The 15,076-nt window shown below is 40.0% G+C and overlaps 1 protein-coding gene across 6 annotated transcripts in view; it reads right to left on the bottom strand.

Annotated features, from left to right (window-relative positions):
• Positions 1-215: 215 nt before the first annotated feature.
• The window catches only part of LOC128017733 (NHS-like protein 2), an 81,874-nt gene continuing 67,013 nt past the window's right edge, over positions 216-15,076 (bottom strand). For 4 of the 6 annotated variants that reach the window (XM_052603198.1, XM_052603200.1, XM_052603201.1 and 1 more), the window contains 6 exons: positions 9,093-9,235; positions 8,425-8,614; positions 6,903-7,040; positions 4,106-6,601; positions 3,870-4,017; positions 216-3,377 (listed from right to left, as the gene is read on the bottom strand). In XM_052603198.1, coding sequence (XP_052459158.1) covers positions 3,056-3,377; positions 3,870-4,017; positions 4,106-6,601; positions 6,903-7,040; positions 8,425-8,614; positions 9,093-9,235 — 3,437 coding nt within the window. In that variant the 3' untranslated portion in view covers positions 216-3,055. The remainder of the gene's footprint in view (positions 3,378-3,869; positions 4,018-4,105; positions 6,602-6,902; positions 7,041-8,424; positions 8,615-9,092; positions 9,236-15,076) is intronic. The other 2 variants (XM_052603199.1, XM_052603203.1) reach the window with 1 other exon arrangement.

Below are 15,076 nucleotides of genomic sequence, written 5' to 3' on the forward strand. Positions count from 1 at the left end.
GGTGAGCGCTAGAAGTTTGATACACAGCAGAAATGGAGGGTTCAAATAAAACCACAAGGGGGCAATATTGCTCAAAATTATCATAATGAGAGCGATTTCATACGTTTGTTGTGGTGTGGAATTACTATTGTTTGTGTGGTTTAATGATAACAGAAATACCTTTTAAATATGAAGAGTTTTGTAGAAAGTAGAAAAACAACACCACAACTGCGAAGAACTGTTATGCAAGAAAAATAATTTATTTTAACGATATACCTTTAACCACATAGGCCAGACATATTTAAACTGATCAGAGATCTCACAGCAACCGTCATTTCTCCTGGAGGGTGAGGTCTATAATATGGACATTTTAAAATATGTCTTTCCAAGGAAAAAATAACAAAAATATAATTCTCATTATTGTCTTGTCTTCCCACCCTGTCTTTCTTTTATTCCCAATGAACAAGGGCAATACGGAATTTTTAAAGCTTTTTCCATTCTGTCAATCTGTCAAAGGACCTTTGTGCTAGACTACTAAACTCAGTCTCAACTTTCATGTAAAAATATGACAAATATTGTATTCTTTATTTGGGAGTTGTCAACTTGTGGTGTTAAGACTTTATTAAAGTTGTTGGTTAAGCTTGACAGCAACCAGATGGTTATGAACTTATTCCGGACTCCCTTTTTCTCCACATTTGACTCTTCTGTGTTCTGAAATTAGATTCAGAATGAATACATATTGTGTGGGGAAAGAGAAAATGGCTAGTGAAACTTGGTTTTGTTTTGTTTTTTGTTTACTGATTAAAATGTGATTAACTTGTGATTATAATGTATATGTCTCGCCAATGGATACCTGTCTTCGTCTCTTTCTTAATTGATGCACAGGGCTTCTAACAGTCCGGTAAGGTACATTTCTTGAGTTCTATTTAGTTTTGCCCATATATTACCATCTCCTTCCACTGTCCTTCTCTCTCTTTTACTTGTACCTGTGAGCATACTGTTGACATTGATAGGGTTAAGCACAGAGTACACAAGAGTAGTGATAAATATTATAGTAAATCCTTTAAAACTTCTACGGAAGTGTAATACCAAGGCATTTAAAAACACAGAGGCTTCACGCCAGAGTACAAGGCAAATAAACACTGGTTTTAAAACTTTTTTCATTCACTTAATATTTAAAACAAGTGTCACACACTATTTTAATGTGGTGGTATTCTGTCTCTTTTTTCCCCGTTATGCTTTTCATATTGTCGGAATGCCTGAACGACTAGTCTGAGAAGATGAAAATCAAGAAAAGATCCACATCTCCATCTTGTTCCAGACTTAGAACAGATTTATGCCAAGCACTTCCTCTCCTGGACTGCCGAGGGCGCTCCGGCTCAATAGCACCAGGTTTCTGTCCACTGTCTGATTGGGAGCCAGAAGAACAGTCACATGAGGAAAGGGAGTTTCATAAGGAATGGTCAGAAGAAGCACTCTTTGAAGTCTCTGTCTCTGTGCTTGACTAATGTAAATCCTCTGTCTGCAGTAGTCTCCAAAATATTCCCTTAATGTAGGATGATGGTGAGTTTACCACAGATGACCTGCTCAAAGAGTGAATTACCACATTTGATCAAAGCCTGCAATATCTTTGTGCATTCAAACGTCGATCTACAATCTGGTGTTGCAGTTACATGGAGGGCAACCATTAAAAAATATTTTCTACTGTTTTTTTTTTTTTCGTCAAAAATGTAATCTAAACATAACACTGTTGAGCTCTGCCTCTGATGCATAGTCTGAAATGGACATAAAGTGAGAAGCTTTGCACTTGGATTTGAATGATCCACTGTCTTGCCAGATGATCTGGAATTGTGGTCATATGTGCTGTGTAGTTTTTCTGGAAAAAATATTGTGGAGGCAAGAATGAGAGATATATGTCTTCTTTTGCCATCCATAGGCCTCAGTAAATCTCCTGCCTGATAATTTGTGTGTTGAGTGAATTCTCTGTGTAGAGAATATACACTTGGACCATTAGCCGTTATCGTATTTCCTGAGAGATTTGACACAATGGACAGCCAGAACATACCAGTGAGCCACTGGTAACACTTACTGGACCCTCTTCTGTAGTCTAGTGTCCACCCATTAGACTATCACTTTCCGTGCTATTCCCTCATGTTGTATTGTCCATAAATTTCCTTTTCAAAGGTGTGTTTTGTCTATGACAATTTTGATTTGTTGTTTACACTTCTGGCAGTGTGGGAAGATCTCTAGATGTGGGTTCAGGTGTATTGCATGATGATGGTTTAATTTGGCCACTTCAATCCCTTGTGTGCTGTGAGCTTATAAAATAATAGGCCGTTTCCCAAGAATAGTCACAGATATGGACAGCTTTGTGTCTGTTGTGTCTTTGATCAAGCAGTTACATTTTCTTATACAGTGTTTATATCTTATACTTTTTTTTAAAGGTTAAAATAAACTCAAGAAGACATTTATATAGCATTTCATACTTTTTTTTTTTTCAAAAACAAAACAAAGAAGAAAAAAAAACCAAAGGAAAATAACAAATATAGCTTTTTGTCTTGTAAACTAATTCTTGTACTGGTGAAAGTGCTTAATTTTAAGGGATACCAGACATTTCTTACAACTTTGTGGAATGTTTCCTTCTCGTATCATACACTCCTCTCTCTGTCTGAGTTTGTGCACTCTATTAAAACATGATTATCCTACTAAGACACTTTCTTGTTCACCACTGAAATGGGCAGAGCAGGCTTTGGCCACAAATAATAGTCTGAAAATATTTCTTGATGTGGGTTTCCATTCAAGAGTCTCATCATCGCATTCATATTTCCAGGATAGCCGATTTCAATGCCAGAATTTTATATTAGTGGTGGGCTCAGTTTGTTTAATACTGACTATACTCCACAAAAATTGTACATCATCAGAGTATGATCCCCTTGTCTGAAAGCAAAAACTCAAACAAAACACTTAAATTCCTTCTGCATGAGGTCTTTGTAAATTAAACCGTTCAGATGGGCAGTGGAGTGCAACAGAAAACCAGCCATATTGAAATCCAACATGTGGTTCTCTACAAGTGGAATCACTGGTCCTGTGGAGCTGGTTTTGGTGTGTTCATTGCACTCTCATCTGGCTGTGACTGAGAGAACTCAGTGACTCGTCGTGCCAAGGGGTTTGTGCTCTTCAGCAACTCCATGGCAGAAACTCGGGTCCCGCTGCTGGCTTTGCTGCTTCTCTTCTGGAGAAGTGCCATAAAGTTCTCATTTCTTGAGCTTGACCTAAGAGTGGTCCCAAGGCCCAGAGTTTGGAAGTCTGTGCTGCTGCTTTTCACAGGTGATACCAGACACTGCCTGTTTCCAAAAGAATCTGCTGGTTCCTTGCGACCAAGAACTTTCCTCTTTGACCTAAGGAAAGTAGAATAATAAAAATGTTGTGTAACCGTTTACACCAGGTTTCCTCAAATCTGGACTTGGAGGGCCACTCCCTGCAGAGTTTAGCTCCAACCCTAATTAAAGACACCTAAAGAGTTACTGATTTTAACTGAACTCTGCAGGGCATTGGCCCTTCACTCACATACAGTACACTGTATATCCTAATGATACACTACTTGATATGTTTGATTATAATGATGTGACAGAGTTTAAGAGGGCTGGCTAATTGTGTTTCTGAAATATCTCCCTCTCTCTCTCTCTCTCTCTCTCTCTCTCTCTATATATATATATATATATATATATATATATATATATATATAATATTTATTTATTAAGAAGACACAGTCCTTGATATCCAGTACCAGACCATGCCATCATATGTATTCTTGATGCCAATTTACACCAATTTTGTTCAGAGAGAAATAGCTAAAGGAATCAGTATGAATGCTAAACTGTAAATTTTACCTGTGTATGATGGTAAAGAGGTCCTCAGTTGTGTGAGTTGTGGGTGTGTGAACAAAAACATCATCATCTGTTTCCTCTGTAATATGTAGTTCGGTCTTGTCATCAGCAGAATTGTTCTCTTCCATTATTTCTGTTTCTGCATAAGTTTCTGTGGGGCAGCATAAAAGAACATAAATTAAACGCCAACACAGCATTCTGCCTGAACATCTTAAAAGAAAATGTAAACAAAGTTTAACCTGTTACTGTCTCTGCTGGAGGTGTCACTCTTTCCGTAATTTGATGACAATCTGAATCTTTTGAACTGTTCTCTTCAACTACCACATCATTCTCTTGATTTCCAGAGGTCTCGTAACTTTCAGAATTTTTATTGTTTCCATCAAAATTTTCCTTTGCAGGATCATCTTGATCTTCACCTTGAAGCAAATCTCCCTCAATGTCAGATGCTATTGGAACTGTAGGTGATTGGGAGATGTTGTCAGAAAGTGGAGCGTGTCTTTCTGCCCCGCCACTGGTATGAGTGCTTGGAGAGGGCAGAAGAAAAACATTGGGTTTTTTCGGCACTGGAGGAGGTACCTTAGGCTTCCTTTTGTCTAATTCTGCTAAACAGGATATTGTCATTCTACTTGGCAGGGTTTTACTTTTATCCTCACTTTCTGGGCTACTTGGGGATGGAGGATCATCTTCAATAGGAATCCCATACTCCAGATCAAACTCAGGGAGAGGAGGTACATGGCTGTGGAGTGGCTCTTGTGGGGCTATTACAGATGTGCTGATTGATGACTGAGCTTGTCTCTTAGGTTTGGGCTTTCTCACAACCATATAGATGTTCCCCACAGGCATGGGTCGGTCCACAGGTGAAGATGGAGGAGATTCATATGCCAGAGGGGATGAGGAGGGAGATTTAAGCATCAAGCTCATGGGCCGTTTAGGCAGAGGTGGCTTCACTGCAACGAGAGGCTTTGATTGTTTTGTGTTCAAGGGAATAATAGGAGGGCTGAGATCTCGACTTTGCTCTTCCTCTATAATGTCAGAAGAGCCATCAGGACTGTCCTCAAGTTCTGAGCGGCTAACTGAACGAAGTCGGATGTTTCGCAAGTCTGTTGTTGTAACCATAGGCAGTGAAGACTGACTAGGGCTCAGTTTACCTGGTTTGTTGGCTGTAGATGTGTCAGAGTGGCGTCTGCTGGCCTTCGTCTTGGGTTTGACAGAGGACAGATCCAGCTGAGAGGTTGCAGGTAGTTCAAATGAAAGACGCGAACGTGATTTATCCTTTGCAGAAGCTGGGAGAGAAGATTTACGCTCTGGAATCTTTGGCCGCATCTTGCAGCCAACTGGAGAAGGTCCAGTGATGAATGTGTTTGATATAGTCGGGGTTGGAGTTTCAGACTGGCTTGAGTAGCCACTGGATGGGGACATGAGACATGGGGGCTTGAAAGGGGATACCTTGGTCTCAGCCTCGATTGAGAGCTGGGATGGAGATGTTGCTCGTGACGTTGAGGGTGAATTTAGGGATTCTGAGCTGCCCCGCACCTTCATGCACTCAATCACTGTGGTACCTGTGGCTGTACTTGAACCTGACAGTGAGTGGTAGGGATCATTGTTGGACTTCCACTCGTTAAGCTGCCAGTGAGGAGAAAACCCAAGCTCTGTTTCCCTGTCGGCAGGCTGAGAAATATCAGAGGATGTCTCCAAGCTACTGTGGGCTTGATCTGAGTCGTCCTCAGGTTTGGCAATTAGGAATTCAGGCTGGAATGAATCTTGAATATGGTAATCTCGGGGGATGAAGAGACTTTTGGGTCTGCCATCTCTGAAATGCCCTTCACTGTGGTAGGAGCCCATTCCTCCAACCTCTGATAGATTTTTCATCAGGGATACACTACGTACTGGAGGTGGTGGCTTTTTCTTAGATTTCTTTAGTGAGATGCTGCGTGATCGGGACCTCAGTCGACCATCCAGAAGGAAGTCTGAACCTGTGGTCACGGAAACATTATCAGTGCTCATGCTATCCTCTGAGCTGTTGCTTGGATATAACAGGGCATAACTCTCAACCTCTGAAACAACAGGGATGGCCTCACCTGGGGAACATATATTATCTGCTGAACAAAATGATCCAGAGTCTGTTGGTGTTGAAAGTGAACGTTCACGGAACCTGAAAACATTGGACCGGGCTGATCTCTTCTCCTGCTCACAATTGTTTTTTCCTGTGCCTGCAGTGGAAGCTGTCCCCTCTATGTCATTCCCTTTCCCTACAGGGACACAACCCCCTTGTGTGGACACTGTATACACCCGGTGTCCACATGGTTCTGAGATGGAGGTGAAAGAGCTGGAATGTGACCCTGAGCTCATGGAGAGGCCTGAACTGGTCTGGGATGGACAGATTAAACCACCTCCTTCACCTTTAGGTGTTATCATTCCAGTTTTAGATACTGGTTGCTTGGAAGCAGGGCTGGTAACCAAGGCATAGGTGTAAGAGTCATTCCAGGAAGGAGAGAAAGTAGAACCTTTTGGGCCATTCCATGAGGGGTTTGAGCATATCAGAGTGGCATGTTCCATCATGCCTGATGGGGTCTTTGGGGATGGGGGAACACTGTACTCCAGGTCACTATGGGTCTTCCGAAGTGGAATATGCTGTTGGCCTGTGTTCTCGGTAGTTGGCTCCAACGATCTGGGTTGAGAGGATCCAGGGGAACAGGCACCTTGTATTAGATCAACAGCAAGAATTTTGCTGTCACCTAAAGACAAAATAGTTTTTAAATAGAGTTTAAAACAAAAACAGATGTTAGTCCTTCATTCCCAAAAGCATTTTTGTAAAGATTCTATATGATGTAATTCAGAACATTGTAAACTAAAATTGCAATCTGTGACAATTTGTCAAAGCCTATATGTGGCTCTAACAAACTAATAGATTTTTTTGTAGATTTACAAATGACTCTAGGTAGAAATCATTGGTCAGTGCCCATTGTCCTTTTCCTGTTTATTTCCTTTTGCACTCTGTGACCCTGTCATTAACTTGCCTAACTTCCTGTTAGTCACCTTGGCAGTGCAGCGTGACATCAGGGCCTGCAACCACACTCCTCGGGCGGGGAACGGTCTTTGGGTTGACCGCTGAATCAGTTCTAAAGGCGGCCCGCAGTTTGCTGTGTTGTGTGGCGTGCTTATCAAAGCTCTGGCCTGAGGCAAGATATGAGATACCAGCTGTCAAGCTAACTGCCAGTCTTCAGTCAGAATTTATTTTTATTTTTATGACCTTAAAATTGTTATATAAAAGGTATTTTATCCTATACATGTTACAATTAGGCTGAAAAACATTAGCCATGACTGCCTAATCAAACTTGAGGAAAAGCAATGACAAACATTTTGGTAATTTATTAGAAAAAGATTTTTATGGATAAAAACAATAGCCAGCATGAGATAGATGGTTAGCTGGAGACTTGATCATGATGCCTGATTGATCTGGAGTAATGAAATCAGACAATGGACACTGGATGCATCAAAATGAGAGCTGGATATTACCTCAGCACTAGCCAATGGGAGATCTGTGTGACTTTCTATCATTTCTGTGGGACAATTTAATGCTTATGTGTTTGTGAGAACTATTCTTTACATGGATACCCCTTGTGTCTCTCAGAAAACAGCTCTCTGAAAACACACTAAGAAACCTCATTACCTTCCAATATGTGAGCTGGCTTTATTCATAAAAATACCAACAAAAAGGAGGTGAACATTTCTTTTTTTCTTCCTCTGGCCCTGCTACTCCCAGCCATCCACTACAGTCCTCTCTCTCTCAATCACTCCCTGTCTGTCTCTCACTCTATGCAGCTTTTTCTGCACCTCCTAGCTAAGCAAAGGAGGGAAAGCTGCATGTTGCCATGGCAACAGCTACCTGTTCATTATCTTTAGTGGGTGAAGAGCAGCACCACTTTGGGAATCAGACTCCAGGCTGCCTAAGCACAGAATAATATGTGTTTACAGATCCAACCACCTCTCTACTATGTCCAGGATAGAGAGGGAAACTTAGAGAGATTTAGAGAGATGGGTGTGGGACAGCTGAGACAGAGAAGGAGGTGATGTACCACTTTAAAAAAAAATAAGGGTGACAAATTGAGAGAGGAGCAAATGCTTTAACATTTTAAGTATTTTAACTTTTAGGAAAGAGAGTATAAGAAGTGAGAAATGGGACTGTCTGTGGTGGATGAAGATGACGATGATGATGATTATGTGTTTTAAATTGCAAAATCAAAAACATTCAACACTATTTCAGGTAACCTAGGACCATTCACTTTACTTTTTTTAGTGAGGAGACACTATTGTTCAGTCTATGTCTATGTTTTTACCCCCAAATTTTACAGAACATCAGCTGTACTGAGAAAAAAATTCTCACCACTTGATATGGACTCATTTAATTAATAAAGCACATTTCAACACAGCTAATAAATTGTGGAAAGTTCTTAACATAAACTACACACCAATGACACCTCCAAACAGGTCGGACACTAAAAAGACTTTAAAAATCTACAGATATGCTCAACATGATAGTATGCAAAGTCACCCTTACCTGTGATCTCAATGGGTACAAGGTGAGCTGGAGTATGTCGGCCCAGGTACCAGCGAGGTTTCTCTGCAACAGGTGGACTCAGTGAGGCATTCCAGCCTAGAAGTGACTTCTCTGAACCACAGGGGGTCGGGTCCTGCGCCCGGACCCCTAATGTTGTGGTCTCATCCTCACACACCTGCTTATTTGCAGGCTAAAGAGAGAGAAAATGAGAGTATGAATATAAAATATTATGATTCATCCCTTATTTTGTATTTTTAATGATTTGTATTATACAAAATCGTCATTCTACATCTGCTTGAATAGCAGACCTGGTAAAAATGAATGATTATATAATTGATTTGAATAATTAATATCCTTTATATTCAAACACTGAACTTGAGTTTTTATCAGATGACTTAGTAGGATGTTTAAATTACTGTTAATTTACATTCTCAAAAAAAAAAAAAAAAAAAAAACAGACACAGAGAAGCCTTCAGCTGTTTTCACATGGGGGACAAGCCACATCTAATTAGATTTGCAAACTTTATACAAAACATTAATGCTTTACAGAAAACAAGTGAGTTGGTGGCACTCAAGTCAGAATCCAGTGACTGCAAAATACTTAATAAAAGCCAAAGTTACTTGTTTAATCAGTGTAAGAGCTCATAAGACCGCATACAAGTAGTTACCACAAAGACGAACTCTGTCTTCTTGTTGCTGAGTGAGGAAGGTGATCGGCTGAGAGAGGTTGACGTGTCCTCCGAGCTCTGAGAGGAAGGATGTCTGAATGTCTGTCCTGTCACTCTGTTATCATACAACTGCTCCTCATAATCTGAGAAGACACAGACACAACATGCTAGTTTTAAAGTTAGCAAAAGCACTAAGAGGCAAGGAAATCAATTCATGAAATCCTTCTCCCTCTTTGTCAGAAATGTTCCCTTGGAGTCTTGTAAACAGAATGATTACCATTACATACATTCAAAGGACTCCCCTCACAAGACCCCACCCCATTCTTGTAGCCATTTAAATCCCCCAAAACGTTCTCTTTAACCCCTCCCACTATATACTGAAAAACACATACTAAAGCACTGTCCTCAATAAGGATCTTTATCCATTACTGTTCACTAAGTGTGGAATGGTTTGGCTCTTTTAGTGAGATAAGCATGTTAAAAAATGTCTTCAAATGTTAAATACTGCCTTTTGTCCCTACTGGACATTTAGGTTGTTGAAAGGCTCATAAATCGGCAAAATCATGTTTAGCTTTAAATCTAAAAATGTCAACAGGATTAGTGGATTTTATCATAGTATATAAAACATTTTGTCTATGATAGGTCCTCAATAATATGGTCTGTGTCTGTGATGGTGTTTTTGGGGTTGATCTCTCTTTTCCGAACTGGGATGCCACACTCTTAGATTTGGGTTGCCTAGCAATGGTGGGCTGTTTAAGACAATGGCATACCTCCGGAGTCAACAATAGCCCCGAGCCCCAAGTTTAGCCTCGTTGAGTAGAGCCCTCTTCACATGCTTGGACAAAGCTGAACAGAGCACACAGTTGAAATCCTAAACCGCCCCTTAAATAAGATTGAGACTGCAGCTAAACTACAGCATAGCAGTGTGTACCACCAGCACATGCACAACTTTTAAATATGTGTTGGCATTTTATTTATCACGCTGAATGGAGACCGTTCTATTCCAGGAATGATGGTTGACCAGATGGCTTACAAATTGCTACACTAATGAGATACGCAGAGAGACAATCCTTTATTTAGCCCTAGACTTCATGTTACCCAAGGAGGCACTTGCACTGCAAAGACTGATGGACCAAACCATGCAATCTGATGTATTTAATCCCATGGAAAGCAAAGTGAAATATAAAACAAGATGGTTGTGATTTAGAATGTGATATGGCAATTAGTTCCCTGTAGATGTAACAAGGGCCAGCTTCTGCAAACACTGGCTAACTTGCAAAGCATTCTACACACAAACCACAGGGGAAATTCCTCTTTAATATACATATCTATCCTCGCTTTTCCAAATGCTCTGCTATTATAGCAATTACCTTCCTACTGTATATACACTGCCATTCAAAAGTCTGAGGTCATTTATTTTAAAACTTTATTCAGCAAGCAGTCATTAAATGAATCAAACTGACAGTAAAGACTACTACACTGTTACAAAAATATTCCAAATAAACACTGCACTTTTCATATTTCTATTCATCCTAAAGAATCCTAAAAAGCATCACAGATTACACAAATTAAGCTGCACAACTATATTCAACATTGATAGTAATGAGAAATGTTTCTTAAGCATTAAATTAGCATATTAGTATGATTTCGATAGGACCGTGTGATAGTAAAGACTAGTATAGTAAAGATCTGCTGAGAAACTGTAGTAATAGTGCACATTAGTGTATTTTACTGTATTTTTGATTAAATACATGAAGATTATTTCAGCAATGTTGCTCATGATAATTTACAGACTTGCAAAATGTAAGAAATACAATGGATGCAGCTAAGCATTCATACTAAAAAGTTCCAACCAAGAGAAAAGAAAGTAAACTAGTTTATCCGAAACTCACCGAAACAGTGGTTGGATCATACAAGTCTCTGTGGAAAGGTAGGCTTCAAATACCAATATCAAGAGTTCAAAGATGATGTATGGGAGCAAGTACCATAAGTAACAGCAAGAGTGAGTAAGTATGTGAGTGAGAAGGTATTTCAAACACACCCTCCCCTCCTCCCCTGACCTAATCTTGGGCCAGTCTAATGGGACTCAAAAATCTCCATTCTTATCAGCCAATCAAATGGCTCGTCTAGACAAGCTGCCAACCTCTCAAGCATGAATGAGTGGTCATGAATGACCTCAAAGCATCGCCTAACAAGATGCTCACTGAAAACCACCCATTTATTAAATATGGGTCACTCCTTGTCTTGTGTATGCAGTAGAGGAATGGAAGGGGGTCAAGAGCATCAATGCCCCTTTTCTTGTCAATTTGGACAGTTTTTGTCTGGACTGTTTTCCATTTCATCTTTGTTTCTGTGAAATAAATTTTAATGGATAATTGTCAAATTAATCATAAAATCAATTGATCATAAATGAAGACTAACATTTCCCTTTTCTGCAGGCCTAACCTTTAAGTATGTTTTAGGGAACAGAAATGTTCTAACCTATTGTAGTGTTGCAATAATGAAACATGGACCAGGCAAAGCGACTAGACATCTGTCTGAAAATACTAATAACGATACAATGTCATGATTTGAGGAACAAGCTAATTTGCCATATAAGTGAACCAGTCATATTAGAGGAGAAAGATGTAACAAGACATGATGTTACCTTTGCTGTGTACCTTTCTTACATAAACTTTTGAATTATTGATGCTGGGAATTTTCTGTGATTTGAGGTCTTACTGAATGTAATGAAAGCATATTTAAAGGCATTGTTTGGAATCTGTCTGGTTACTGCTGTGCAGCAGGTATAGTGGGGCAGTACTGATCTTAGGCCCAAGTGATAGTGTTCAGAAGGGGCGAGACGTCGCCCAACTCGGTAGGGTGTAACCAGTACATACTTATGTGCATATGGGAATTTTTCATTTCTCGTCCATAACTGAACATACGTACTATGGATGCCCAATCTCTTTAATGTTGCTGGGCCCCTTAATCGGCTAACATTATATCAACGGTTCTCAATTCCATTTTGAATAGAAAAATGTCTGAAGCGATAAGAGAAACATACAAAATGTGCAAAGGCAGGGGGTGCGATGACTGGAATTGAGATCCGCTGCATTATGTGTGTATGAAAGTGAAAGATATGGACAAGACTAGGGATGGGTACCGAGACCCGGTATTAAACTGGCCCCGGGCTAAATGATGAAAGACCGTAGTATCAGTAAGATCTGACGGTATCGGTTCTGCTTTCTGTACTGGAGGGAAAAAAAAATGTATGTACTTTGTGTCTTTGCTTAATAATGTTATCGTGCACATTTTATCTCCCCAAATATTTCTAATGTTCGATCATATTGAGACGTTTGTCTGTGAGATCTGCGAGATGTCTCATGCGTGCCCGCTGATGCTGTCAGTCACACACACACACACCACAACGAGCGCGGCGCACGCACACGACTCGCATAATAACAGTACGAAAACTCCCGCTTAATAATAAAGAGTGACGATGGCGAAGAGATTTGCTTAATTATGTTATCGTGCACATTTTATCTTACCAAATATTTCTAATTTGCGATATTATTAAGACGTTTGTCTGTGAGATCTGCGAGATCTCTCATGCCGCTGCGGAGGCTGTCTGTCAGTAACACACACACACACAAGAACGAGCGCGGTACACACGTAACAGTACGAAAACTCCCGCTTAATACAAAGAGTGATGATCGCGGAGACAGCAAAACGTTTCAAAGTGTGGTTATACTTCACTAGAGTTGATGCAGACAACAATCGTTGTCATAAGTGCAACAAAATTTTTGCATGTAAGGGCAGAAACACAAGCAATCTGTCAAAGCATCTTTCAAAAGTGCATTATGTGCAGACAGAGAAATGCAAAGTTTCCGACTGCCTAGCTAGATCGTCTCTACGTCAGGTACGTTATGTATGCTAAAATCATGTTGAATCAACATTGTTCAGGTCATTTAAAATAAATGTAAAATCTCCCTAGTTTGCTAACCTTATATGTAGAAGTTCTGTTTATAAAAATATAGTTTATTTCATATGTTTTACATTAATTTGTGTTTTTGTATAATAGCTATTTGTTCAAACATGGCTGTTTCTTGTGCTACAAATAATTGTTTTATGAATTTTACATAAAAAAAAAAGAAATGTTAATTCTGTTCTCAACTTAAAAAAAACACACACACACACAACACAAAGTACCGTTAAGAATACCGTTAAAGTACTGGACCGTTAAGCAGTATCAGTAAGAGTAGTAATACCGTTAAAACCTTAACGATACCCATCCCTAGACAAGACACAGTGCTGCTATCCCATCAAATATTATGAGTCAGAACAGCCGGCAGATCAGGAAAAAATCCTCCATAAAATGCGTTGCACATATCTGAATATTTGGGTTGAACTATTCTGGAACAGTGTTGTAAATACAATCTAAAGGGGGGTGAAATGCTATTTCATGCATACTCAGTTTTTTACACTGTTAAAGAGTTGGATTCCCATGCTAAACATGGACAAAGTTTCAAAAATTAAGTTGTACGTTTGAAGGAGTATTTTTGTTCCAAAAATACCTCTTCCGGTTTTTCACAAGTTTCAGAAAGTTTTTTTCGAGTATGGCTCTGTGTGACGTTAGATGGAGCGGAATTTCCTTATATGGGATCTAAGGGCACTTCTCCCAGAAGAGCGCGCGCTCCCGTAGAGAAGAGCAGAGACATTCACTGACCAGAGCGAGAGACCGAATTGTCACAAAAGAAGTGTGTTTTTGGTTGCCAGGGCAAGACAGCCCTGCACAGATTACCAAAAAAAAAAACAGCATTAAGGGACCAGTGGATGGAGGTTATTTTTACAGAGCATCAACAGAGTTGTGCAAGTGTTTGTGTTTGTTCCCTGCATTTCGAAGATGCTTGTTTTACAAACAAGGACCAGTTTGACGCCGGATTTGCACATAGTTTATTTCTTAATGATAATGCAGTCCCAACGAAAAGGGTCATGATCGTGTGTTGGAACCGCAGGCGGTGAGTAAAACTGCTTAAAATATCTCTGTGTTGGTAACTTAGCTATCGGCGCGTAAGCACATCAAGTAAACAACATGCGATGTTGTCATCAAACTGCACTTTCCACATGTACAGCTTAAAAAAAAAAAAAGACGACATAAAGTGGAACAAAGTTGGTCATTTTCCAAAACCGCTAAGCAAATATATACAGTTTCAGTACATACCACATAGAGACGTCGTTGCTGCTGCTGCTCTTGTTAAATTGTTTTTGGATGTTTTTTCCTCACGGTTATTTTACAGCTTCCAAACGCTCTCAATGCAAAAGCTTACTCGCGCTCGTGATTCTTTAGCTCCGCCCATACGTCACGCCTCCAGCCACTCGTGTTTTTCCAGGAAAAATCGGTACAGACTATCTTTCTCTTATGAATATAATAAAACTAAAGACTTTTTGGAGTTATGAAGGATGCAGTACTACTCTATAGGTACTCAAGATTAACAGGATATTGAGTGAAAACGAGCATTTCACCCCCCTTTAACCACTGATTTGTAGTCATGTCCTCTTTTAGAAGGGCAAACAAAGTAGTTTTGCTTTCACGAAACACAGCGTCACACACATCAGGCTAGAGTGAGCAGAGGCCAGCTTGAGAACTGTGCAGCCAGCAGATTGGACGAAGGACCTTGCGACAACCACATGTAATGACCCTTGGCTGGACTCCGCTTCATCCATGGTGAAAAGCGATCCACAGTGCAAAGATGATTTATTTCCTCAGCAACCTGCATGGATCAGCTATAGGCATAACAAAGTGAATACCATCCTCTTTTGGAAGGCCAAACAAAGTAGTTTCGTTTTCACAATGAAACACACAGTGTCTCCACAACATGGTGCCTAGGCAACTGCGAGAATAAAATTATGCCTTCTTTCTATGCGTGAACATTTGGGCAGCGTTATGCAAATCTTCCCACATCATGACGTAGAGATATAGGGGCATGTTTAAATGAGGTGTT

This window comes from Carassius gibelio, chromosome A7, assembly GCF_023724105.1.
Source record: "Carassius gibelio isolate Cgi1373 ecotype wild population from Czech Republic chromosome A7, carGib1.2-hapl.c, whole genome shotgun sequence".
Classification (NCBI taxonomy): Eukaryota; Metazoa; Chordata; class Actinopteri; order Cypriniformes; family Cyprinidae; genus Carassius; species Carassius gibelio.